This window comes from Rhineura floridana, chromosome 5, assembly GCF_030035675.1.
Source record: "Rhineura floridana isolate rRhiFlo1 chromosome 5, rRhiFlo1.hap2, whole genome shotgun sequence".
Classification (NCBI taxonomy): Eukaryota; Metazoa; Chordata; class Lepidosauria; order Squamata; family Rhineuridae; genus Rhineura; species Rhineura floridana.
Genome location: NC_084484.1, coordinates 140,545,682 through 140,564,682, shown reverse-complemented (window position 1 = coordinate 140,564,682; position 19,001 = coordinate 140,545,682). Strand labels below are relative to the sequence as shown.

Here is a 19,001-nt window from a genome sequence, read left to right as displayed (position 1 = left end):
ATGATATTACTCCATTTAAATCTCCTCCAAAATGATTTCTCCTTGAGTGTGATTTTTTATTAAATTATTAATTGTTCTATAATTTTTTTTGTCTGATTAATGGCACATATACACAGATTAAGCTGTAATTATGATTAGGTATCTGTACATTCAAAAGTATGTAATGCCCATTTTCATCTTTTTCAGAGTATATTACGTTAATATTTGGATTTTAAATCATTATTGCAACTCCCTTTCTTTTAGTTTTTTCACTTGCTGCATATGTTTTGCCCAATTTTAGTCGCTCCAAATAGACTTCTTGTCCTTGTTTTATATGAGTCTCTTGTAAGAAGATTATATCTGCTTGTTCTTGTTTCAATTGTCTGGCATATCTTCTACATTTTGCTGGAGAATTTAAGCCTTTAACATTGTGATATTAATTTTAATGAATTCATTTTAAAATATAAACAGTTTACACAAATAAACAATAAAAAGGAAAGAGAAAAAAGAAAGTAGTAAATAACTAACTTCAAATTTAATATTTAAATTGAGAATCTATTTTTACTTTGTTGGAGAAAATTGAGTAAAATTTGGATCTTCTAATGCCATAGCTAACTGTTTTGCATCATTCAATATTCTAATCCAGACCCATTCTTTATTAGGATATTTAACTTGAAAGGAATGCTCCAGTTGTACCGTATCCCCAATGATTGTAATTTTTCTGTTAGAAATTTAAATTCCCTTCTTCTTGACAAAATTTCCGGGTGAATATCGTTAAATATCTGAATTTCTGAAGCTTGGATTATTAACTTTTTCTTGGCCCACATATTTTGTTGTATTGTTTCTTTATCTCTTAAAGTGATAAATGTAACTAGAATATCTCGAGGTTTATTCATTCTTTTTGCTGTTCTTGCACCAATTCGTATAGCTGTCTCAATGCCAACTGCTGCAGGATTGTCTCATTTTAAATAATGCTTCATATTGGTTGAAATGAAACCTATAAGGTCTTCTTGCTCTATTTTCTCTGGCAGACCTCTAAATTTAAGATTACGTTTCCTTAATTAAAATTGTAGTTCTTGTATTTTATCTTCTATCTTGTTTAGATCGGTTTTTAAATGTTCATCTGTGGTTTTCAATTCTTTAATTTCTTTACTTGTTACATCATTTAGCACTTGTTCTGATTCTTGTTTTCTCTGTAGGTCTTCTATAATTTTATCCTGTTTTTCCAGCTTTTGTTCCAAGTTCTTCATTTTGTCTCTTATTATATCCAGTTTTTCTAGTTCTTTATCACGTTCTTCCCACTTTTTCTTAAATTCAGAGTCTCTTTGTTGTAATAATTCTAAGAATTTTTCATCCCTTTACTCCAGAATTTTATTAATTCTTGCTTCTGAGTTTTTCTGTTCTTCTATTAGCAAAGATTTTAAAGATAACACCAGATCTAAGTTTTTTTCTGCAAGTCCTTGCTCTGTTGTTAACAAGTTTTCCTCTGTAATTTGCTCTTCTATCTCTGTTTCTCGTGGAGGTTCTTTATTTGTGTTCATTTCTTCTTGGTTTAATTTTAAGTCTTTTGTTAATAAACTTTGTTTTAAGTCCTTGGTTTTAGCTGTTTTCTTTCCCATTTTCTTAATTGTGATCAGAAGAGAAAGCTCAGATGTCACAGTTCTATCTTTACTCCTTTCTTGTTGTTGCTGCAGGAAAGGTGTTTTTCAAAAAGAAAGTGGAAAGGAAATCAGCTGAAAACAGAAGAGAATAAACCTAGGAACAATTTACCAAACTAGGTCCCTAACCCTGATTTAGGGGGATATTATTACAAAACTTACCTTTGATAGCTGATCTAGCCAAACAGTTATGAAATATGAACAGTGTGTCCAGGATCAAAGCAAAGATGACTACATACGTTTTGCTGAGTGGGTGGTTTATTTAAGCACCTTAAAGCTTCCTGAGCAAACACAGGTGACTCCAGTTTGTATTAATAGGCATTAATGTCAGTGAACTCCATTGTATCAGGAATTCAACTGGAATTGAAGTGACTAGTTCATACTAGTTTGTGAGGAAACTTGTGGAACATAAAGTTTGTGAGGAAACTTGTGAAACATAAATGACCAGGGAATGACCTGGATAGATTCTTCTTTCTTTCTACAAGTGCCCAAATTTGAAACATAGAATGACACTTTAATTTTGAACTTTTGTTTTAGATCTGTCAGTCATGAAACGGATCATACTTGCAATTCTCCTGGCTGCTGGAGTGATGTATGTTGTGCTACTCTGTAACCTGTGGAGGACAAGCAACTATTGGTAATTTCAATATCTTCTTAGACAAGCTGCATATTAATTTGCCACTGTCAAGCTTTCCACAAGTTGCTCAGCTATACCTCTGCAATTATATGTCTTACTTAGGAGCAGGAAAATATGTTGTTAGGTTAGTTAGCAAAGGTGTTTGGAGAGGTGATGTAGAGGGGCAGGAAAAAATGGCTGTTGAATTACTGCTGTAAGTGTATCGCCACTACTGCAGAGTAATGGTGACGTTTACATTATAGGCAGGTGTGCCTCCCCCCACCCCTGCACAGATGTTGGGGTTTCATACCTTAATGAAAAGATAGCACTACTATGTTTTTTTAAATTAAATACATCTTAATTGATTTTCCAATAAAAACAAGTACAAACACAAAACAGGGAGGGGATAACAGGAAACCAAAACAGAATGTGCAGTGAAGTGGGTAAAATACACCATAACACATAGGGAATAGTATAAAGCTTTCAAATAGTGTTCAAATAGTGTGCAAACCATCCCTCTCCAGAAGCTAATTTGAGATTTGGGAGGTCGAACTGTAGTTTCTCTTGGCCCATAAACATTAAAAGAGGCCACCATACACCTTCAAATCAATCATCCTTGCACCCCTGCATAATGTGAGTTTATGGGTGAGTCACTCCATCAGAGCAAGATGCCACACTTTATTTTACCAGCCCACAATTGTAAAACAAGAACTATAGCACCAGCGCTGGCCAAGCAGTGGAGTTTAGCAGCAGCTAACAGAAATGAAGCCCCGCTTACCTGCGCAGCATGGATAAGCGGGGCATAGTTGCGAGGAGGGAGCGATGCTGTCGCGGCCATCTTCGTTAAGGGCAACGTCGCATGGCAGGAAGGTGCGGAAAGGGAAATAGGTAAGGACAGCTCGGTGGCCTCCTTAGGCACCTTTGGAGGTGATTGGCAGTTCCAGAGACCTGTCTGTCAGAGCTTTGCGGCTTGAGGGCAGGATATGGGCTGCTTTTGGGGCCAACTTAACTCATCCACACGAGGGTTGTGCGGCCCCGGGAGATGGTGACCTGAGAAGGCCCCCCTACTCACCTACTGGGTGTGGCTGGCGGAAGGGGTAAGCAGATGGGGCTTGCCCTTCTCCCCAGCAGGGGCTGGTCGCCCGTGAGCTGTATGGCAAGATGCTTGCTTATAGATAGTTCCGCACCTAGGTTTCCCTCTGCAGGTCACTTTAAAAGGTGTTTTTGTATAGTTTAATAAAGTGGCCCTTGTTCAACCCAAGCTGATGTGTCCTTGTCTTATTTCGCCCCTTCACTCGCAAATAAAATCAGCTCTTTATAAACCACCTGGTTCATAGCATCAAGAAAGATACATAACAATGCTAATTTAGGGTCTGGGGGAATGAGCTGTTGTATTATTGCCAAAATTTCTTAAAAAATACAAGTCCAGAAGGATGTCATCACTGGGCACGGCCACCACATATGGTAGTACTACCATGTTTTGACTAAGGATTTCACATTTTTAAGTGAACCAACTTGATTCACATTTTCTGGACTAATACTTGGATTGGAACACAGTTATATTTCAAATCCACTTCTCTCAATTCTGCAGTATAGTTCTTAGTTAAAACAAACTGTACCAAACTACATATAAAAATGTGTTTTACATTAAAATCCATACAAAAACATATACTTCAGGTTAAAATGAATATAAAAAGGTGTATTTTGTGAAAAATAGTTGCAAAAATGTGGTTTTTTTTTAAAAAAAAATCACAAATGGATGTACAAACAATGGGGAATGGACTTATGAATGAATACATGTAAAAGAGCACAGCCCGAAAATTGACAGATCTGTCTGTCCCGAATCTGTATAGGGGTCTGGCTTCTTTTGTACTTCCTTTGTAGGTCATTGATTATTTTAAGTGTTTTTCAATGCATTCCTATGGGTGTTTACTCAGAAAATGTCCTGCTATGTTCATTGGGACATACTCAGGTAAATATCCATAGGATTGCATGCTTAATTAGATGGCTTTGATAGTGCATATTTTCATTGTCTTGTTTAATTATAATGTAATATTTTATCCAAGCAATCTTTAAGATTCATGTAGATCTAAAGGTAGGGTAGAAATTAAAGAAACAAATGTCATATGGCAATCAGGGCCAGTGCCAGAGGGTGGCCAGGCCCTGGCCAAGGGCCCCTGTCACCCAGAAGAGCCCTCTCCTTAGGGTGGGAGGATGGTGCTCCCATTCCGTGATCTGTGGCAGTGCTGAATCCTGCAACCTGACACTGCCACAGATCGCGGAGAGGGAGCTCCCAGGCACCCCCCCCCAATACAGACAGCACAGGCTTCAATAAACATGTAACAGTTATGCTTTACTTGCATGCAGGGCATAACCATGTAGATACTGGTGTGGGCCATACTTACATCAGATCTTCTTTCTTCCACCTATTGAATGCAGTTGTTCCTAAGTAAAGCCTGGCGCATGAACTGTTCATGTGTAAGAGTTCTACATGATCAGGACACCAATACAACCAAGTGCCTCAGTCTATGCCCCTACTCACTTGCATGAGCTCACGCATTGGGCTTTTCTTACTATCAGTTGTGAGGGGAAAGACCTGATGTAGGGCTTAAAGTGTGGCCCTGTTCCAGTCTCTGCACATTTATGCTCTACATGTGAGTGAGGCATGCAAAGCCTATAATTATCTTCAAATGTTTGATGTGAAAAGTAAAAAAAGAATGAATTGATGATTCTAGTTGCTAGATATTTTTTTAAAAAAGATAAATTTTCAAAAATTTGACTCTTCTAAAAACAAATCTTCAGGGGGCGAAACTGATTATGTTCTCTGAAATACAATAAATAAAAATAGGTGATCTCACATTTTCTTTTGTAGAAAAATGGTTTCTATAGCAATTACAATAAAAACTATTTAAAAAAATCTCTTAAGTTTGATGATACATTTTGATACTGCTTGGCAAAAATATGAAAGTAAAAACTTAATTGTTCTAAATCTAGGGTACCATTTAATATTACACTGTGTATTTTCTTATACAGAAATCATTGGTGCAAGTTTATTTTGTAGAGTGTATAACTTTAATGGAATAAACAATAGTATCTACTATATATAGCAGATGGCTACCCAGTAAAAGCATCTACAGTAATAAGCATATATGTTGACACTGAATGCACTGGCAGGTTTTACTGATACATTGTCTGTAAATAAAATGGAACCTTTTTGATAGAATTCCACAGTAGATGTTCTATCAGTCTGTCTGTCTCTATTTTAATATGGTGAATTTGTTGGTCTTGTTGTTCTAGGTTTCCCCCTACAGATGCAGACAGAAAAGGGCAACTAATAGGTTGCACTTTCAAAGCTGCCATTTCATCTTTAATAAAGTAAGTAGACAGTGGAAAGTGGTGTGTGTATGTGTGATTTGCCCTACTTAATGGTGGTCAGCATGTGCTGAATGGGATTGCACTCCTCCCCCCAAAAAAACAGGAATGGGTAACCTTGTTTCCTCTGTTGATGGCCACATTCCCTCTGTGGTAATCTGTTGGGGTTCAAATATTGGCAAAGCAACACATGAAGGTATTATGGATTAATAAATCCGGAAAAAAGACCACCTGGCTTCCATTTTTACCAGGGCTGTCAAGGATTAGAATTCTCAGTCCTATGCAGATTCTACTCTTAAGTAAACCCTACTAGGCTTGGTGGGGTAACTCTCAAATAAATATATAGGTGAAGCTTTTAAGCATAACAGATCAATACAGCGACTTTTCTGGAAAGCAAGTGAAAATAATAATTAATATTTATTATTTATTAAATTTATAATCCCACCCTTCCTCCCAGTAGGAGCCCAGGGTGGCAAACAAAAACACTAAAACACTCTAAAACACCATAAAAACAGACACTAAAATATATTAAAACAAAACATCTTTAAAAACATCTTTAAACAAAACATCTTTAAAACATTTTTAACATCTTTAAAAACATCTTAAAAAGCAATTTCAGCACAGACACAGACTGGGATAAGGTCTCTACTTAAAAGACTTATTGAAAGAGGAAGGCCTTCAGTAGGCGCGGAAAAGATAACAGAGATGGTGCCTGTTTAATAGTTGTTGTTGTTTTGTGCCTTCCTTGTGGCTTCCTTTATGGACTCAATCCATTTCTTAATATTTAAGGGGAGGGAGTTCCAAAGGGTAGGTGCCACTATGCTACACTTCCGCTTCCTGTGTTGTGCGGAGCAGACCACCTGATAAGATGGTATCTGCAAGAGGCCCTCACCTGCAGAGTGTAGTGATCGACTGGGTATATAAATTCTTTTCTGACTTAATGTGTCAGACAGCTGTGGAGAAACTTCTTTTCCTTAAACTCTACCCAACCAGGGGGAAAAAGTAAAAAGAACAACAACCACACATACGCAAAACACTCCAGTTCATTTTATCATATAAAATCCTTCTCCTTCCAATTGTTCTGCGTGACACAGAATGAAGGTAAAAGTCAGGAAAAATAAGCAGGAAATGAACAGAAAGGAAGAAACTTTGACGGGATTGAAGAATGAGGCATCTTGCCAGTACATTTGCATCACACTGATGACCCTCCCCCCACCTCAGCCCTCTCCTGCTGGAAAGGAACAGCAATCTACTGGCTGAGAAGCTAGCCTAGCAATTCTGCCCCACCTGGCGAGCTGCTTCTAAGGGTGTTCCTTCTTACATCTTTGTCACTGGAGGTTCAGGTTACCCTTGTGACAAAGAGCACCTTTTACCATTTTATGCTGCTGCATTTCCTGTAAGCCTGTCAGGTATTCATATTCATATTCAAAACAGCTAGGTTGGTGGGGACTAGAGAGAGGGCATTCTCAGTGGCGGCCCCCACTCTCTGGAACTCCCTCCCGTTCGATCTTCGCCATGCCCCTTCCCTGGATACATTTCGCCGAGCCTTAAAAACATGGCTCTTTGGACAGGCCTTTGGGGTCCCCGGGGTGGGCTAATTTCTTTATATTGTTTTAAAATTGTCTATTGATGGCCCTGTACTGCCGCTTTTTAAAATGGTTATTGTTGACTGCACTGTATTTTATTATGTATCTATATTGTATTGTTGAATTTTAATGTTGTATGTCGCCTAGAGTGGTTTCGGCCAGATAGGCGACACAAAAATTAAATTTATTATTATTATTATTATTATTGATAATCTCCATGTTTAGGCTAATGCAGGGCATTATATATGGGACTGCCTTTGAAGATGGTTCGGATGGTTTCATCCGAAATATGCCTGTGACTTGAGAAATCAGTGCAGCTAAATACAAGTATGTGAAGATTAGCACCAGACAATGCATATTGGGCATCAAACCTATGTGCATGATGCCAACTGGCTTGCACTAGTGCAAATGTTTTTACATTAGCAGACCTTTGGAGGCAGCTCTAGGCTTCAACTTTTAGGTTGTTTTTATAACTCCATTTTTGCATCTCCGGTACCTGTAATTTGACTATAAAACCTACACTTGTTAGAATATACATATGAAAATGATTCACATCTGTTTTTCATTCTACTTTAACAACCTTCACAAATGATGCACTCAAGTCTAAAAGGAGTTCTTAAAGTCGCTTGTGAAAATATATCAGTCTTGTGCTACTAGATTATGTAATTTCTACATAAACCTAGAATCTTTGCATAGGAGTAAGTCCCACTGATTGTAGTCAGACATATTTCCTGTAATGGTTAACATAAGAAATGACTTTATACCAAGTCAGACTATTGTATCTGCAGCAGTATTATCTACACCAGGGTATAGCCAATGTGGTGCCCTCCAGATGCTGTGAACTAGAATTCCCATCATCCCTGACCATTGGCAATGCCGGCTGGGGCTGATGGGAGTTGTTGTCCACAACTTCCAGAGGCTACCATGTTGGTTACCTCAACCTACATTGACCAGCAGTGGCTCTGCATGGTTTCACACTGGAGTCTTGCCCAGCCCTTGTTGAAGTTGCTCGCAATTGAACCTGGGGCTTGATGTCTCATGACATCAGGTGGATCTGAGCCCACCAGACAGCAGTGGGACTTGCATTTGGTGCTGAATTTAAGCAGTGGTGAATGCAAGCCCCATTGCAAAGTAACAATCAGGACATACTCTAAGTCATGTTCTCCCAGCTATTCTTTGGCAGTAGGCCTGGCATTCAGTGCTGTTTAAGTTCAATGCTGAAAGCAAGACCAGCTGTTTGCAGCAGGCATTGGCTCCACTCAGGAAATGACTCCAATGCTAAATTTCTTAAATTAATTAAAAATCAGCCAGGAAATTTTTTAACATTTCAACTGCAGAGGATGAAGGTCAGAGTATGGGGCAAGGTCAATTATAGGATTACAGGTACACTGTGAACATGGCTGTTTTTTAATTAATTTCAACAAATTATGAGAACTCTGACAGAAAAATGTCCAACAGGGGTCTGTTTTCTCTCTCTCTGTTTTCATACTCTGAACTCTCTATTCTCTCTGCCTGTGTATCACCATGGAAATATAGAGGGCTGTTAAGCAAGCTTTGCTGCATTCAGGACTATAAGTTTTGTAAGGTTTTGTTTTGAAATGAGCTTATGGGAAGCATCAGAATGGCATGGGGGGGTATTTTCAATTTAACATTGCGGAATGTAAACTATGCTGGCTGTTGTATACAGCCACTCTTGAGGCTGTATAATAAAGTGTTTTCCTTTATGCATTGTTGGGCATCTTTTTTTTTTTAAAGTGGGGCATACAGTTTTGAAATAAAATAAAATGTAAAACTCTCATTGCCTAATAGACCCTATGCATTGGATTCACACTTAGTCTTACTTAGGGCAGACCCTTGAAATCAATAGGACAGCAAGTAGCCATGACTAGCTTAAGTCCTACTGATTTCAGTGGGTCTACTCATATGACTTCTTCTGGATCCAATCTTATTTTTGTAAGAAATGTGGTTTTTCTTAAGGGAAAAACCCCCTATGAGACCCCAAAATGGTCCCCTGTGGAAGACCCACGACAGAGACAATTGTGAAGCAGTTTCAAAGCTTTATTTCGTTCTTGCAAGAGCGGGTGTCTACCAGAAGGCGGACACACCCAAATGACATTGGTACAAATCTTTTATCCTCTAGCCCGACGCAGTGGGTCCCTCCCTTGTTTCCTCATTGGACAGAGTACTCCAAGGTTTACAGCCTATCAGAGCCACCTGTCCCTGTCACATGAAACTCCTCCCCTGTTTACATCTCCCACTCCTCAGTTTTAGGCTACCTTATACCCTTATTTATTATTTCCCATATATGGTATATTGCTCCCCTCCCCTCCTCATTAACTAAGCATAAAAACTCCCTTTACATCAAGCAAAGCAATGAAGGACTAAAAACATCAGCTGAATTAGTCAAGTGTAAATCCCCTTTCTAGTTTGAAGTGGAACTTGACCACAAACTGTCTGTTCTGGCTGCTTTTATTTGAACTTCAGACAGATGTCCTATTCTAAGAAAAAGCCCCTTTTCTCTACTTATGTTAACTCTAGTCTCTTTAGAATATGTGTTACAAGCAGTCTATCAATTTATTAAGCCCTTATTCTTAACAATAAAAAATCACATATTATATTTATCCCTAGAATATTCTGAAAAAGTAACACATTATATACACTTCTCACATTTTGCTACCACTAATGAGTTTAGAAAGGATTTATTTCCTTTAAATGTCTCCTTAAAAACTTCTCTACCTTTCCAACTCAGCACGGGCAAGGAGAAAAGTTTATGCCTTAAGATCCGATCTATTGTATAAGGTCAACCTTGGCACTTTCTGTTGGTCCAGGCAGGGAAACCCTTGCTTGTGGACCCTTGCTGACAGAGGTAGCTTGAAGACTTCAGAGAAAGACATGACATCACTTTGGGAGGCAGAGGTTCCTCTTCTTTCTCCCACTCAGCAGCCAAAGGTGTCAGAGCAGTTGACACTGTTATCTCTGTTATCTTTTCGGCACCAGGTAAAAAACCTACCTTTTCGCCCAGGCATTTTAAACATTTTAAATTTAATATTTTAAACCTAATATGGATCTTAATTTATAAACTCAATGGCAATTCTATTTCAGATTTTTATCATGTTTAATGTTTTTATAATTGTACTATATTTTTCACACTTGCTCATATTTTAATTGTGATTTTATTTGTTGTACACCGCCCTGAGAGCTTTCTGCTATAGGGCGGTCTAGAAATGTAATTAAATAAAAATAAATAAATAAGAGCAGTTGCACCAAAAGGCAGGCAGGCAGGGACAACTTCTAGAAAGATGAGGGCATGTTGACCCTTGGCTCCTTGGGCAGGATGCAAATGTAATAAGTAAATAAAATAATTTCTAACAAGAGCTGCTGGAGCTGAGCCGTCTTTGGAAGTGATGTCTCCTAGTCCTAGATACACATGAGCAGGCCATTGGCAATGCAGTTGCTGCAATGCACTGAGTTCATGCTCATGTGCCAGGGCTTAGTGTCAGGAAGTGGTGTTTAGAAAGAACCATGCAAGGCTCACTTATTTCCACAGGCCTATTCAAGGACTTTAATGGTCCTGTCTGGATTTTTAATGTTGTTTCAGTGATATTTGTGATTTATCTTTTGTATTTGCTAGTTTATCATCATCTATCTTAATGTATTTTTGTTTTGTTTTGTTAGAAGTACCTTGTCATTGTGGATGAGGCAGAATGTAGTAGTAGTAGTGAAATACAAGTCAGCCCACACCTTTCCCTTAATAGTCTGGAGTCTTCCTGAGTTTTACATCTACCATTATATTCTTGGTCTTCACCTAAACAGTCAACCCCTCTTACAGTTATTTTTAATCAAATAACTCTGCATTAATCATCACCTTGACTAGTTGTGAAAATACTTGCCTCAAAGTCAGCTGGGTACTTCCAGTTCCGTAAGCGTTCTTGTCCTCTTATTAAGAATTCACCAGTTTCCCAGTCTTAAGATGTATAATGTTTTTTCAACATGTGTTTGATTTAGACACAAGTATTTTTATAATCTCACTGAAACTGCTCCTAGTTCATTGTCTATATGTCATCTTTAGCCATGAAAAAGGCCTGTTCTTTGTAACAGATGTGCATAATGCATAACAGATGCATGTGCCCTAAAGATCATAGCTACTTCCACACTTGACATTTACTATAGAATAGTCAGGCTTTGTTTACTCACTTTTTATGGGGCATCTGCATTTATTTTTATGTTCTCTGAGCACTTAACAATAACATTTAAAACAATTAATGGGGTAAGTACCACTGAACACAGGCTAGAGCCCATTTTAGAGCCTACATTGTGGCAATGAGCCTGCTGTGACCAATTTGCTTTACGTATTGAAGATGAAATCATTTGCACCTGATCTGCCCTGGGTACCAGACTTGTTACAGAGTCAGATAAGGCTTCAACCAGAATACTTCTTGGTCAAGTTGTTATGAATACTTTTCAGCTTGTGCAGCCTGAGGATGAGGACAACATAGTTGGAGGTTTGAGGCCTACCACTTGATCCTTGCCCTTCCTGGCTTTTGAAATCTGTTATGGCTAGGGCTTTCAATCTGAACCTTGGAGGGAGAGTGTGCTTCCTTCCACCCTGAAAAATGCAGTAGTTTGGCTTTTAATGAAGAAGCCAAGTTTAATCTGAACTCTTGCCCAGAGTCAAATTTCTCATTTTTGAACAAGGCAGTGGAGTGGTAGTGACTTCTCAACTCCAGGCAGCTTTGGATGATACTGATTATTTTGATCCATTTCAACCCGGTTCGGAGACAGAAATCACCTTGGTTTCCCTAGTGGATGACCTGTGCTGGGGAACGGATGTGTGGTGAGGACAACCCTGTTGGTTCTCCTGAACTTCTCAGCAGCTTTCAGTACCATCAACCTTAATATTCTTCCAGGGTATTTCTTCAGATGGAGGCTCAAATCCTTTCTGGAGAGATGGACCTAGAAAGTGGTGCTGGGGAACTTCTGTGTCTCTTCATGGTCATTAGCCCTAGGGGAGCCTCAAAGTTCCATCATATCCTCAATGCATTTCAACATATACATGAAACCACTGGGCCAGATCATTTGGAGATTTGGGCTGAGATGTCTCAGTATACACAGGTCTACTTTCCCTTTCCATCTACTTGTCTCAAAGTGTTGGTGGAAGCCCTGAATGTGTGTCTGGAGGGAGCTTTTGGATAGATGAGAAGAAAAAGGTAAAGTTTAATCAGAAAAGATGGGAGCACTGAGTATTGGGAAGACAGCCAATCTGGATGGAGACTTGTAACCAGTTTTGGGTGGAGTTGTATTCCACTTGAAAATGCAGGTGCAAAGCCTGGAGGATTCTCCTGGACACTACACAATCTGTGGAGGCACATGTAACTTTGGTGGCTAGGAGTGCCTCAGTTTATGCTAGTTTACCAGTTACAACTCTTATCCGAAGAAAGCAGATTACACTCAGTTACGCATGCTCTGGTTACATCCAGAGTAGACTGCTGGATTATGTTTTGTGTAAGGCTGCCTTTAAAGACACTTCAGAAATTTACATGCACAGAATTCAACTGCTCAGATATTTCTTGGAGCCAAGCATTCTGATCATATTACACCAATACTGTGCCAGCTACATTGGCTGCCAGGTTATTTCCAGGTGCTGTTTAAAGTGCTGGTTTTGACCTTTAAAGCATTGAAGGATTTGGGACCAGGTTATCTGAAGGACTACCTGCACTCATATAAACCTACTGTCAGCTTCAGAGGCCCTACTCTGTGGCTTGTCATCAAGGCACATCAGGTTGGCAGGTGCCAGAGACAGTGCCTTTTTATGGTTCCCCACATTTCTGGAATTTTCTTTGTAAAGAAGTACACGATGGCCATGCCTGGATCTGCCTTGAAGTAGACCTTAAAAAGTTTCTTGTTTTATTCACTGGTTTATTGGTGTGTTATGTATGCTGGTTATTAACTGCTCTTTTTTATGTTTTTTGGTTGTTTAAATTATATTATTTGTTCTGTCTGAAATGTTTATAAGGTTGGGACAGGTTTTTTTCAGGGGTTGCCTCAAAAGGTGAGGTATTAAATTTTATAATTAAATGATAAAATAAACGAACTAAAATAGTTTTCCTCTTTCTTCTCTAAGGGGGGATAATTTCTATCCTTTTCTGTGCATTAATAATTTTATAAAAGTGTCTTGGGACCATGGAAGTCACAAGCTTGACCTACCATATGGAATTAGAGGAGCAGGTAAGCTATTGTTGATGTGTGTTGCATTAAATTTATGGCCATGTAAGATTAAATGATGAAAGTGATCCTTTTATTATTATTAAGGGGTATAGTGTTTTTGAAAGTGTTGCTGTTTACGGGTATTGTGGTACAAGACTGAGCAGAAGTTCGGGGAGTAAATTTAGAAGATATAGAATCTGATTTCCTGCTCCCCAACTCTTCTCCTTCATATATGGTATTGGGTGCACCATTCTTCATGTGTTTGTGGAGTTGGGGAGGAGAAAGGGAATGCATAAGTTAACCTGAGACTCATAAAAAGAGTCTATTCCTAAATGTTGCAAGGTCATGTATGGTTTGGAAGGTTCATGCAGTGTTTTGGCTTAAATATTTGAACTGCAGATGGTGCTTGCAGGGAGGTGGAATGTACAGAATTAGTCCAATTTAATTGTGAGGATATATATCAGAAGAACATTCCGGCATCTTTTGGACATGGGGGGAATCATAGGCTGCTTCCCAACTGCTTCCAGATATTTCCATCAATTAAAATGGAAATGCAGTAAACTTGTATTCTTTCTAATCTTTGAATGGCTATGCCACTGGGATGTTAAGGCTCTGCTCCCACACAGTGTTCATGAGGGTAAGAGGGCACAACTTGGCTTTTCTGTACTTAACAATGGAGAGGGGAAAAACAATCTCACACAAACCTCTGGATTGCGGGCACCTTAGCTAAACACAAGGTAATTATATTGAATTTTGTTGGTTTAATAAAGTGTTGATTCTTTATTAAGGATTTTTCTAAAATCATTTGTATTACAGAAAGGTATTTTCATCTGGCACTTTCAAGACTGAAAAACTGTGATTTATTCACTGAAGATGATGGGTGAGGTTCTTTTTGTGTTATTACCAAACGTTGATTAAAAATGCAGTCTTTGGATTGATAATAATTCTTACCTATTTTAGCTGAGATTGACACTTGTAAAAACAACAACATCCCAGTTCTCACAAGACAGAATTGATCATTGCATAGCTCAGTTGAGCTATAAACACAAATTGGTACTGACTGTTATGCTGAAAATTTGACCATCTTGCTTCCCCCCCCCCCCATAAAAAGGCTAGGCAGTTCTTGAATTGTTGGCTTGAATTGTGGCTTGAACATGGAATCCTTTTTTTTTAATGTCCTGACTTCATGTGAGACCTACATCATACCTTCATATTTGAAAACAGCTTAATGGCTTAATTTCTAATACAGACAAGGTAAAATTAAGAACATAAGAAGAGCCCTGCTGGATTAGACCAAAGGCCCATCTAGGCCAGCATCCTGTTCTCACAGGGGCCATCCAGATGTCAATGGGAAGCCCACAAGCAGGACATGAGTGTAACAGCATTTTCCTGCCTGCGATATCCAGCAACTGGTATTCAGAGGCATACTGCCTGTGACACTGGAGGTGATATGTAACCAACACAACTAGTAGCCACTAATAGCCTTATCCTTCATGAATTTGTCTAGTGACTTTTAAAGCCATTGAAGTTGGTGGCCATCGCAAATTCCATTGTGCTGTGTGAAGAAGTATTTCCTTTTGTCTGACCTGAATCTTCCAACATTTAGCTTTGGATGATCCTTGATTCTAAAACAAAGGACTAGAAGAAGGGAGAAAAGTATGTTAAACTCAAGTTTCAAATAATGTTAGAGTTCAGAAGAAAATTTCTGAATTCCAGTGCAGGTGGGGAGGTTGTTTTCGATGAAACCAAAGGGTGTGTCATGCCCGCAACACCACAGAATAGATTTGCTGTGCTGGCAAATGGGGAGAAAGGTATTGTCTTGTTTTTAATATAGATTGGCTGCTATGTACCGAGCATTAATATTTGGCATTGAGGAAACTCACATAGTAATTATCTTTGTCTGCTTTTTCTGTGTCAGGATGTAATACAAACCAATGTTTGCCACTTCACAGTACAGCAAATGAATTCCTTGCTTCAGTTGCAGATAACAAACAAGCATATTACATTGTTCATAATTATGTTAGTGAGCAAAATGTCATGTTACGGTTTATTGCTTATGTGTGTTGTACATTTTTCTCTTGTCGTCTTGGGAACAAGGACAGTGGGGGGAGGGGATAAGTGATGAATGTTTCACAAGCAGATGCTTTTCGAGCTAGAAGAACCTCAAGGACATGGTTTACCCCATTATCTGGTGCTGTCTTGGTATTGGCTAGAACGGAAACAGAGGGAACCTCTCGAGAAGGATCTGTTGGTCCCTTTTATGGCCCAGTGGGAGAAGGGGCTTTACTGCATGGGAATGGAAAAGTTCAGCATATGTAGCAGAAAAAGGAGGAGGGATGTGCACATAGCATTCATCAGGGCATAAATATGGCTGTGGTTCAGAGCTTGTGGACTACAGCTCCCATCAGCCCCAGCAAGGATAGTCAGTGGCTACAGATTATGAGAGTTGTAGTCCACAGTATCTGGATGGGATCACATTGGCTTCCCCTGTTGTTGGTCCAGAAGGTACATAGAATCGTACAGTTGGAAGGGGCCTCTAAGGCCATCGAGTCCAACCCCCTGCTCAATGCAAGAATCAAACTTAAAGCATGCCCGACAGGTGGCTGTCCATCTACCTCTTGAATGCCTCCAGGGGTGGAGAGCCCATCACCTCCCTAGGTAATTGGTTCCATTGTCGTACTGCTCTAACAGTTAGGAGGTTTTTCCTGATGTTCTGGCCGAAATCTGGCTTCCTGTAACATGAGCCTATTATTCCATGTCCTGCACTCTGGGATGATCAAGAAGAGATCCTGGCCCTCCTCTGAGTGAGAACCATTCAAGTACTTGAACAGCGCTATCATATCTACCCTCAATATTCTCTTCTCAAGGCTAAACATGCCCAGTTCTTTCAGTTTCTCCTCATAGGGCTTTGTTTCCAGTCTTCTAATCATTCTCATTGCCTTCCTCTGAACCCATTCCAGTTTGTCTGCATCCTTCTTAAAGTGTGGTGTCCAGAACTGGACCCAATACTCAAGTTGAGGCCTAACCAGTGCCAAATAGAGGGGAACTAGTACTTGACGAGATTTGGAAACTATACTTCTGTTAGTGCAGCCTAAAATAGCATTTGCCTTTTTTGAAACTCCATTGCACTGTTAGTTCATATTCAGCTTGTGATCAACAACAATTCTAAGATTCTTCTCACATGTCGTATTCCTGAATTGCCAAATAACCCCCATTTTATAACTGTGCATTTGGTTTATTTTTTCTAGGTGTAGAACTTTGCATTTTTCCCTGTTAAATCTCATTCTGTTGTTTTCAGCCCAATGCTCCAGCCTATCAAGATCACTTTGAATTTTGTTTCTGCCCTATAGGACATTAGCTATTACTCCCAATTTTTTATCATCTGCAAATTTGATGAGCATTTCCAGCACCTCCTCATCCAAGTCATTAATAAAAATGTTGACGAGCACTGGGCCCAGGACCGAGCCCTGTGGTACCCCACTCGTTACTTCCGCCCAGTTTGAGAAGGAACCATTGATAAGCACTCTTTGAGTACGACTCTGGAGCCAACTGTGGATCCACCTGATAGTTGTTCCATCCATCCCACATTTAGCTAGCCTGCAAATCAGAATATCATGGAGCACTTTGTCAAAAGCTTTGCTGAAGTTGAGATATGTCAGAGCATTGCAACGGTCTACCAGGGAAGTTACCCAATCAAAAAATGAGATAAGATTAGTCTGACAGGATTTGTTTTTGATAAATCCATGTTGGCTTCTAGTAATCACTGCATGGACCTCTGTGTCTCTTTTCTCTTGACTTAAAAAAGTAAAAAAACTGAAAAGAAGTTGCAGTCAGGAGCAGCAGACTGGCAGGAGGGAGAATTGGCCCTAACATTCTCCCTTCTACAATTCTTTTAAAAAAAAAAAAAAATACATCCAATCATCTTTATACACACTGGTTATACTTTTCATTCTTTAAAAATAAGGGTTGACCCCTTTCTCCCCTCCTTCATTATCAAATTGATTATCTAGGGGTTTATATGTTCATGCTAATAATATTGTTAAGTGGATTACATTAAAAAAAATCCCCCAAAGAAATGTATATTCCTCATGAAACATGAATTGATCGTGATCTCTTTGTTCAACAGTCCATCCTGTAAAAAATGTGTTGTTGTTGGCAATGGAGGCATCCTTCGAAACAAGAGTCTGGGGGAGACAATTGATTCCTACGATGTGGTAATTAGGTAAATGGATTTTTTGACATAAAGCAAAGTTCAGTAAATAGAATTATTAATAAGTATTTATATTGTGTGGCATAATTACCCCATATTAATTATATGGGGAGAGGCTGTGATGGAAAGTATTATTCGTTTATTATTTATCTTTTATACAGCCACAAGAGTGGCTATATACTAAGCATGGATTTTTCGCATTACACAAAGTTAAATTGAAAATACCCCCATGCCATTCTGATGCTTCCCATAAACTCATTTGAAAACAAAAGCTTACAAAACCTATAGTCCTGAACTCAGAAACGCTTGCTTAACAACCCTCTAAATTGTCATGGTGATACACAAAACAGTCAGAGAAAATCAAGGGTTCAAAGTGTAAAAAGAGAGAGAGAAAAACCAGACCCCTGTTGGACTTTTTTCTGTCAGAGCTCTCATAATCTGTTGAAATTAATTAAAAATCAGCCATGTTCACAGAGGGCCTGTAATCCTATTACTGACCTTGCCCCATACTCTGACCTTCATCTTCTGTAGTTTAAAAGTTAGAAAAATTCCTAGCTGATTTTTAATTAATTTAAGAAATTTTGCATTGAACTCAGTGATAATTTCGGGCATGTTCAGTAAGAACCAACTGTCAGTGTTCTAAAAGCCAGACTCACAGCTGCTGGACTTGCCTAATCAGGGGGCCACATCCACACCAGACTTTGATTTACTTGAGCCAGTCATGGCTCCCACTCAAAGAATCCTGGGAAATATAGTTTGTGAAAGGTGCTGAGAGGAGACTCCTGTTCCCCTGACAAAGTTCCAGTGGCCAGAGTGGTTTAACAGTCAGCTGCTATGACTGAAGCTCTGTGAGGGGAACAGGGCATCTCCTAGCAACTCTCAGCACCCTTCACTAACTACACTTCCCAGAATTCTTTGGGAGAAGCCATGACTGTCTAAAGAGAAATAAAGGTCTGGTGTGGATGTGGCCAGGGACAGTTTTGGTTTAAATTTGGGTGGGAGGTTACATGTGCCAGCTGTAGAATAAAAAGGTGGAGAAAACGCTGAAAAAGAATGATACTGTTCACAATGTTTTCCTTTTGGAAAGGAAAAGGGCTTTCCCTCTGCCCAGTTCCCACCCACCCAGTCTCCTCCCCTCCTCCGGACCAGTTTCACCTGTCTTACGCATGATTGCCTAGGAGGAAATCCCACTGAAGTCAAAAAGCATGCAAATGATCAAACCTGCCCTCCCCTCTTCCTCCCTCCTATCCCCTCCCTCTTGCTCCTTCCCCTCCCCTCTGCCCTTCCCCCTCCTCCTCCTCCTTCCCCATGGACAGTTTTGCCTATCCTAGGACTATGACCTGGGAGACCGAGGTTCAAATCCACACACATCCATG

The 19,001-nt window shown here is 39.4% G+C and overlaps 1 protein-coding gene across 6 annotated transcripts in view; it reads left to right on the top strand.

Moving 5' to 3' along the window:
• ST3GAL6 (ST3 beta-galactoside alpha-2,3-sialyltransferase 6) overlaps window positions 1–19,001 on the top strand; it is an 83,521-nt gene that overhangs the window by 41,811 nt on the left and 22,709 nt on the right. For all 6 annotated transcript variants that reach the window (XM_061628255.1, XM_061628252.1, XM_061628251.1 and 3 more), the window contains 5 exons: window positions 2,175–2,274; window positions 5,551–5,628; window positions 13,333–13,436; window positions 14,232–14,295; window positions 17,542–17,637. In XM_061628255.1, the coding sequence (XP_061484239.1) occupies window positions 2,186–2,274; window positions 5,551–5,628; window positions 13,333–13,436; window positions 14,232–14,295; window positions 17,542–17,637 (431 nt within the window). In that variant the 5' untranslated portion in view covers window positions 2,175–2,185. The remainder of the gene's footprint in view (window positions 1–2,174; window positions 2,275–5,550; window positions 5,629–13,332; window positions 13,437–14,231; window positions 14,296–17,541; window positions 17,638–19,001) is intronic.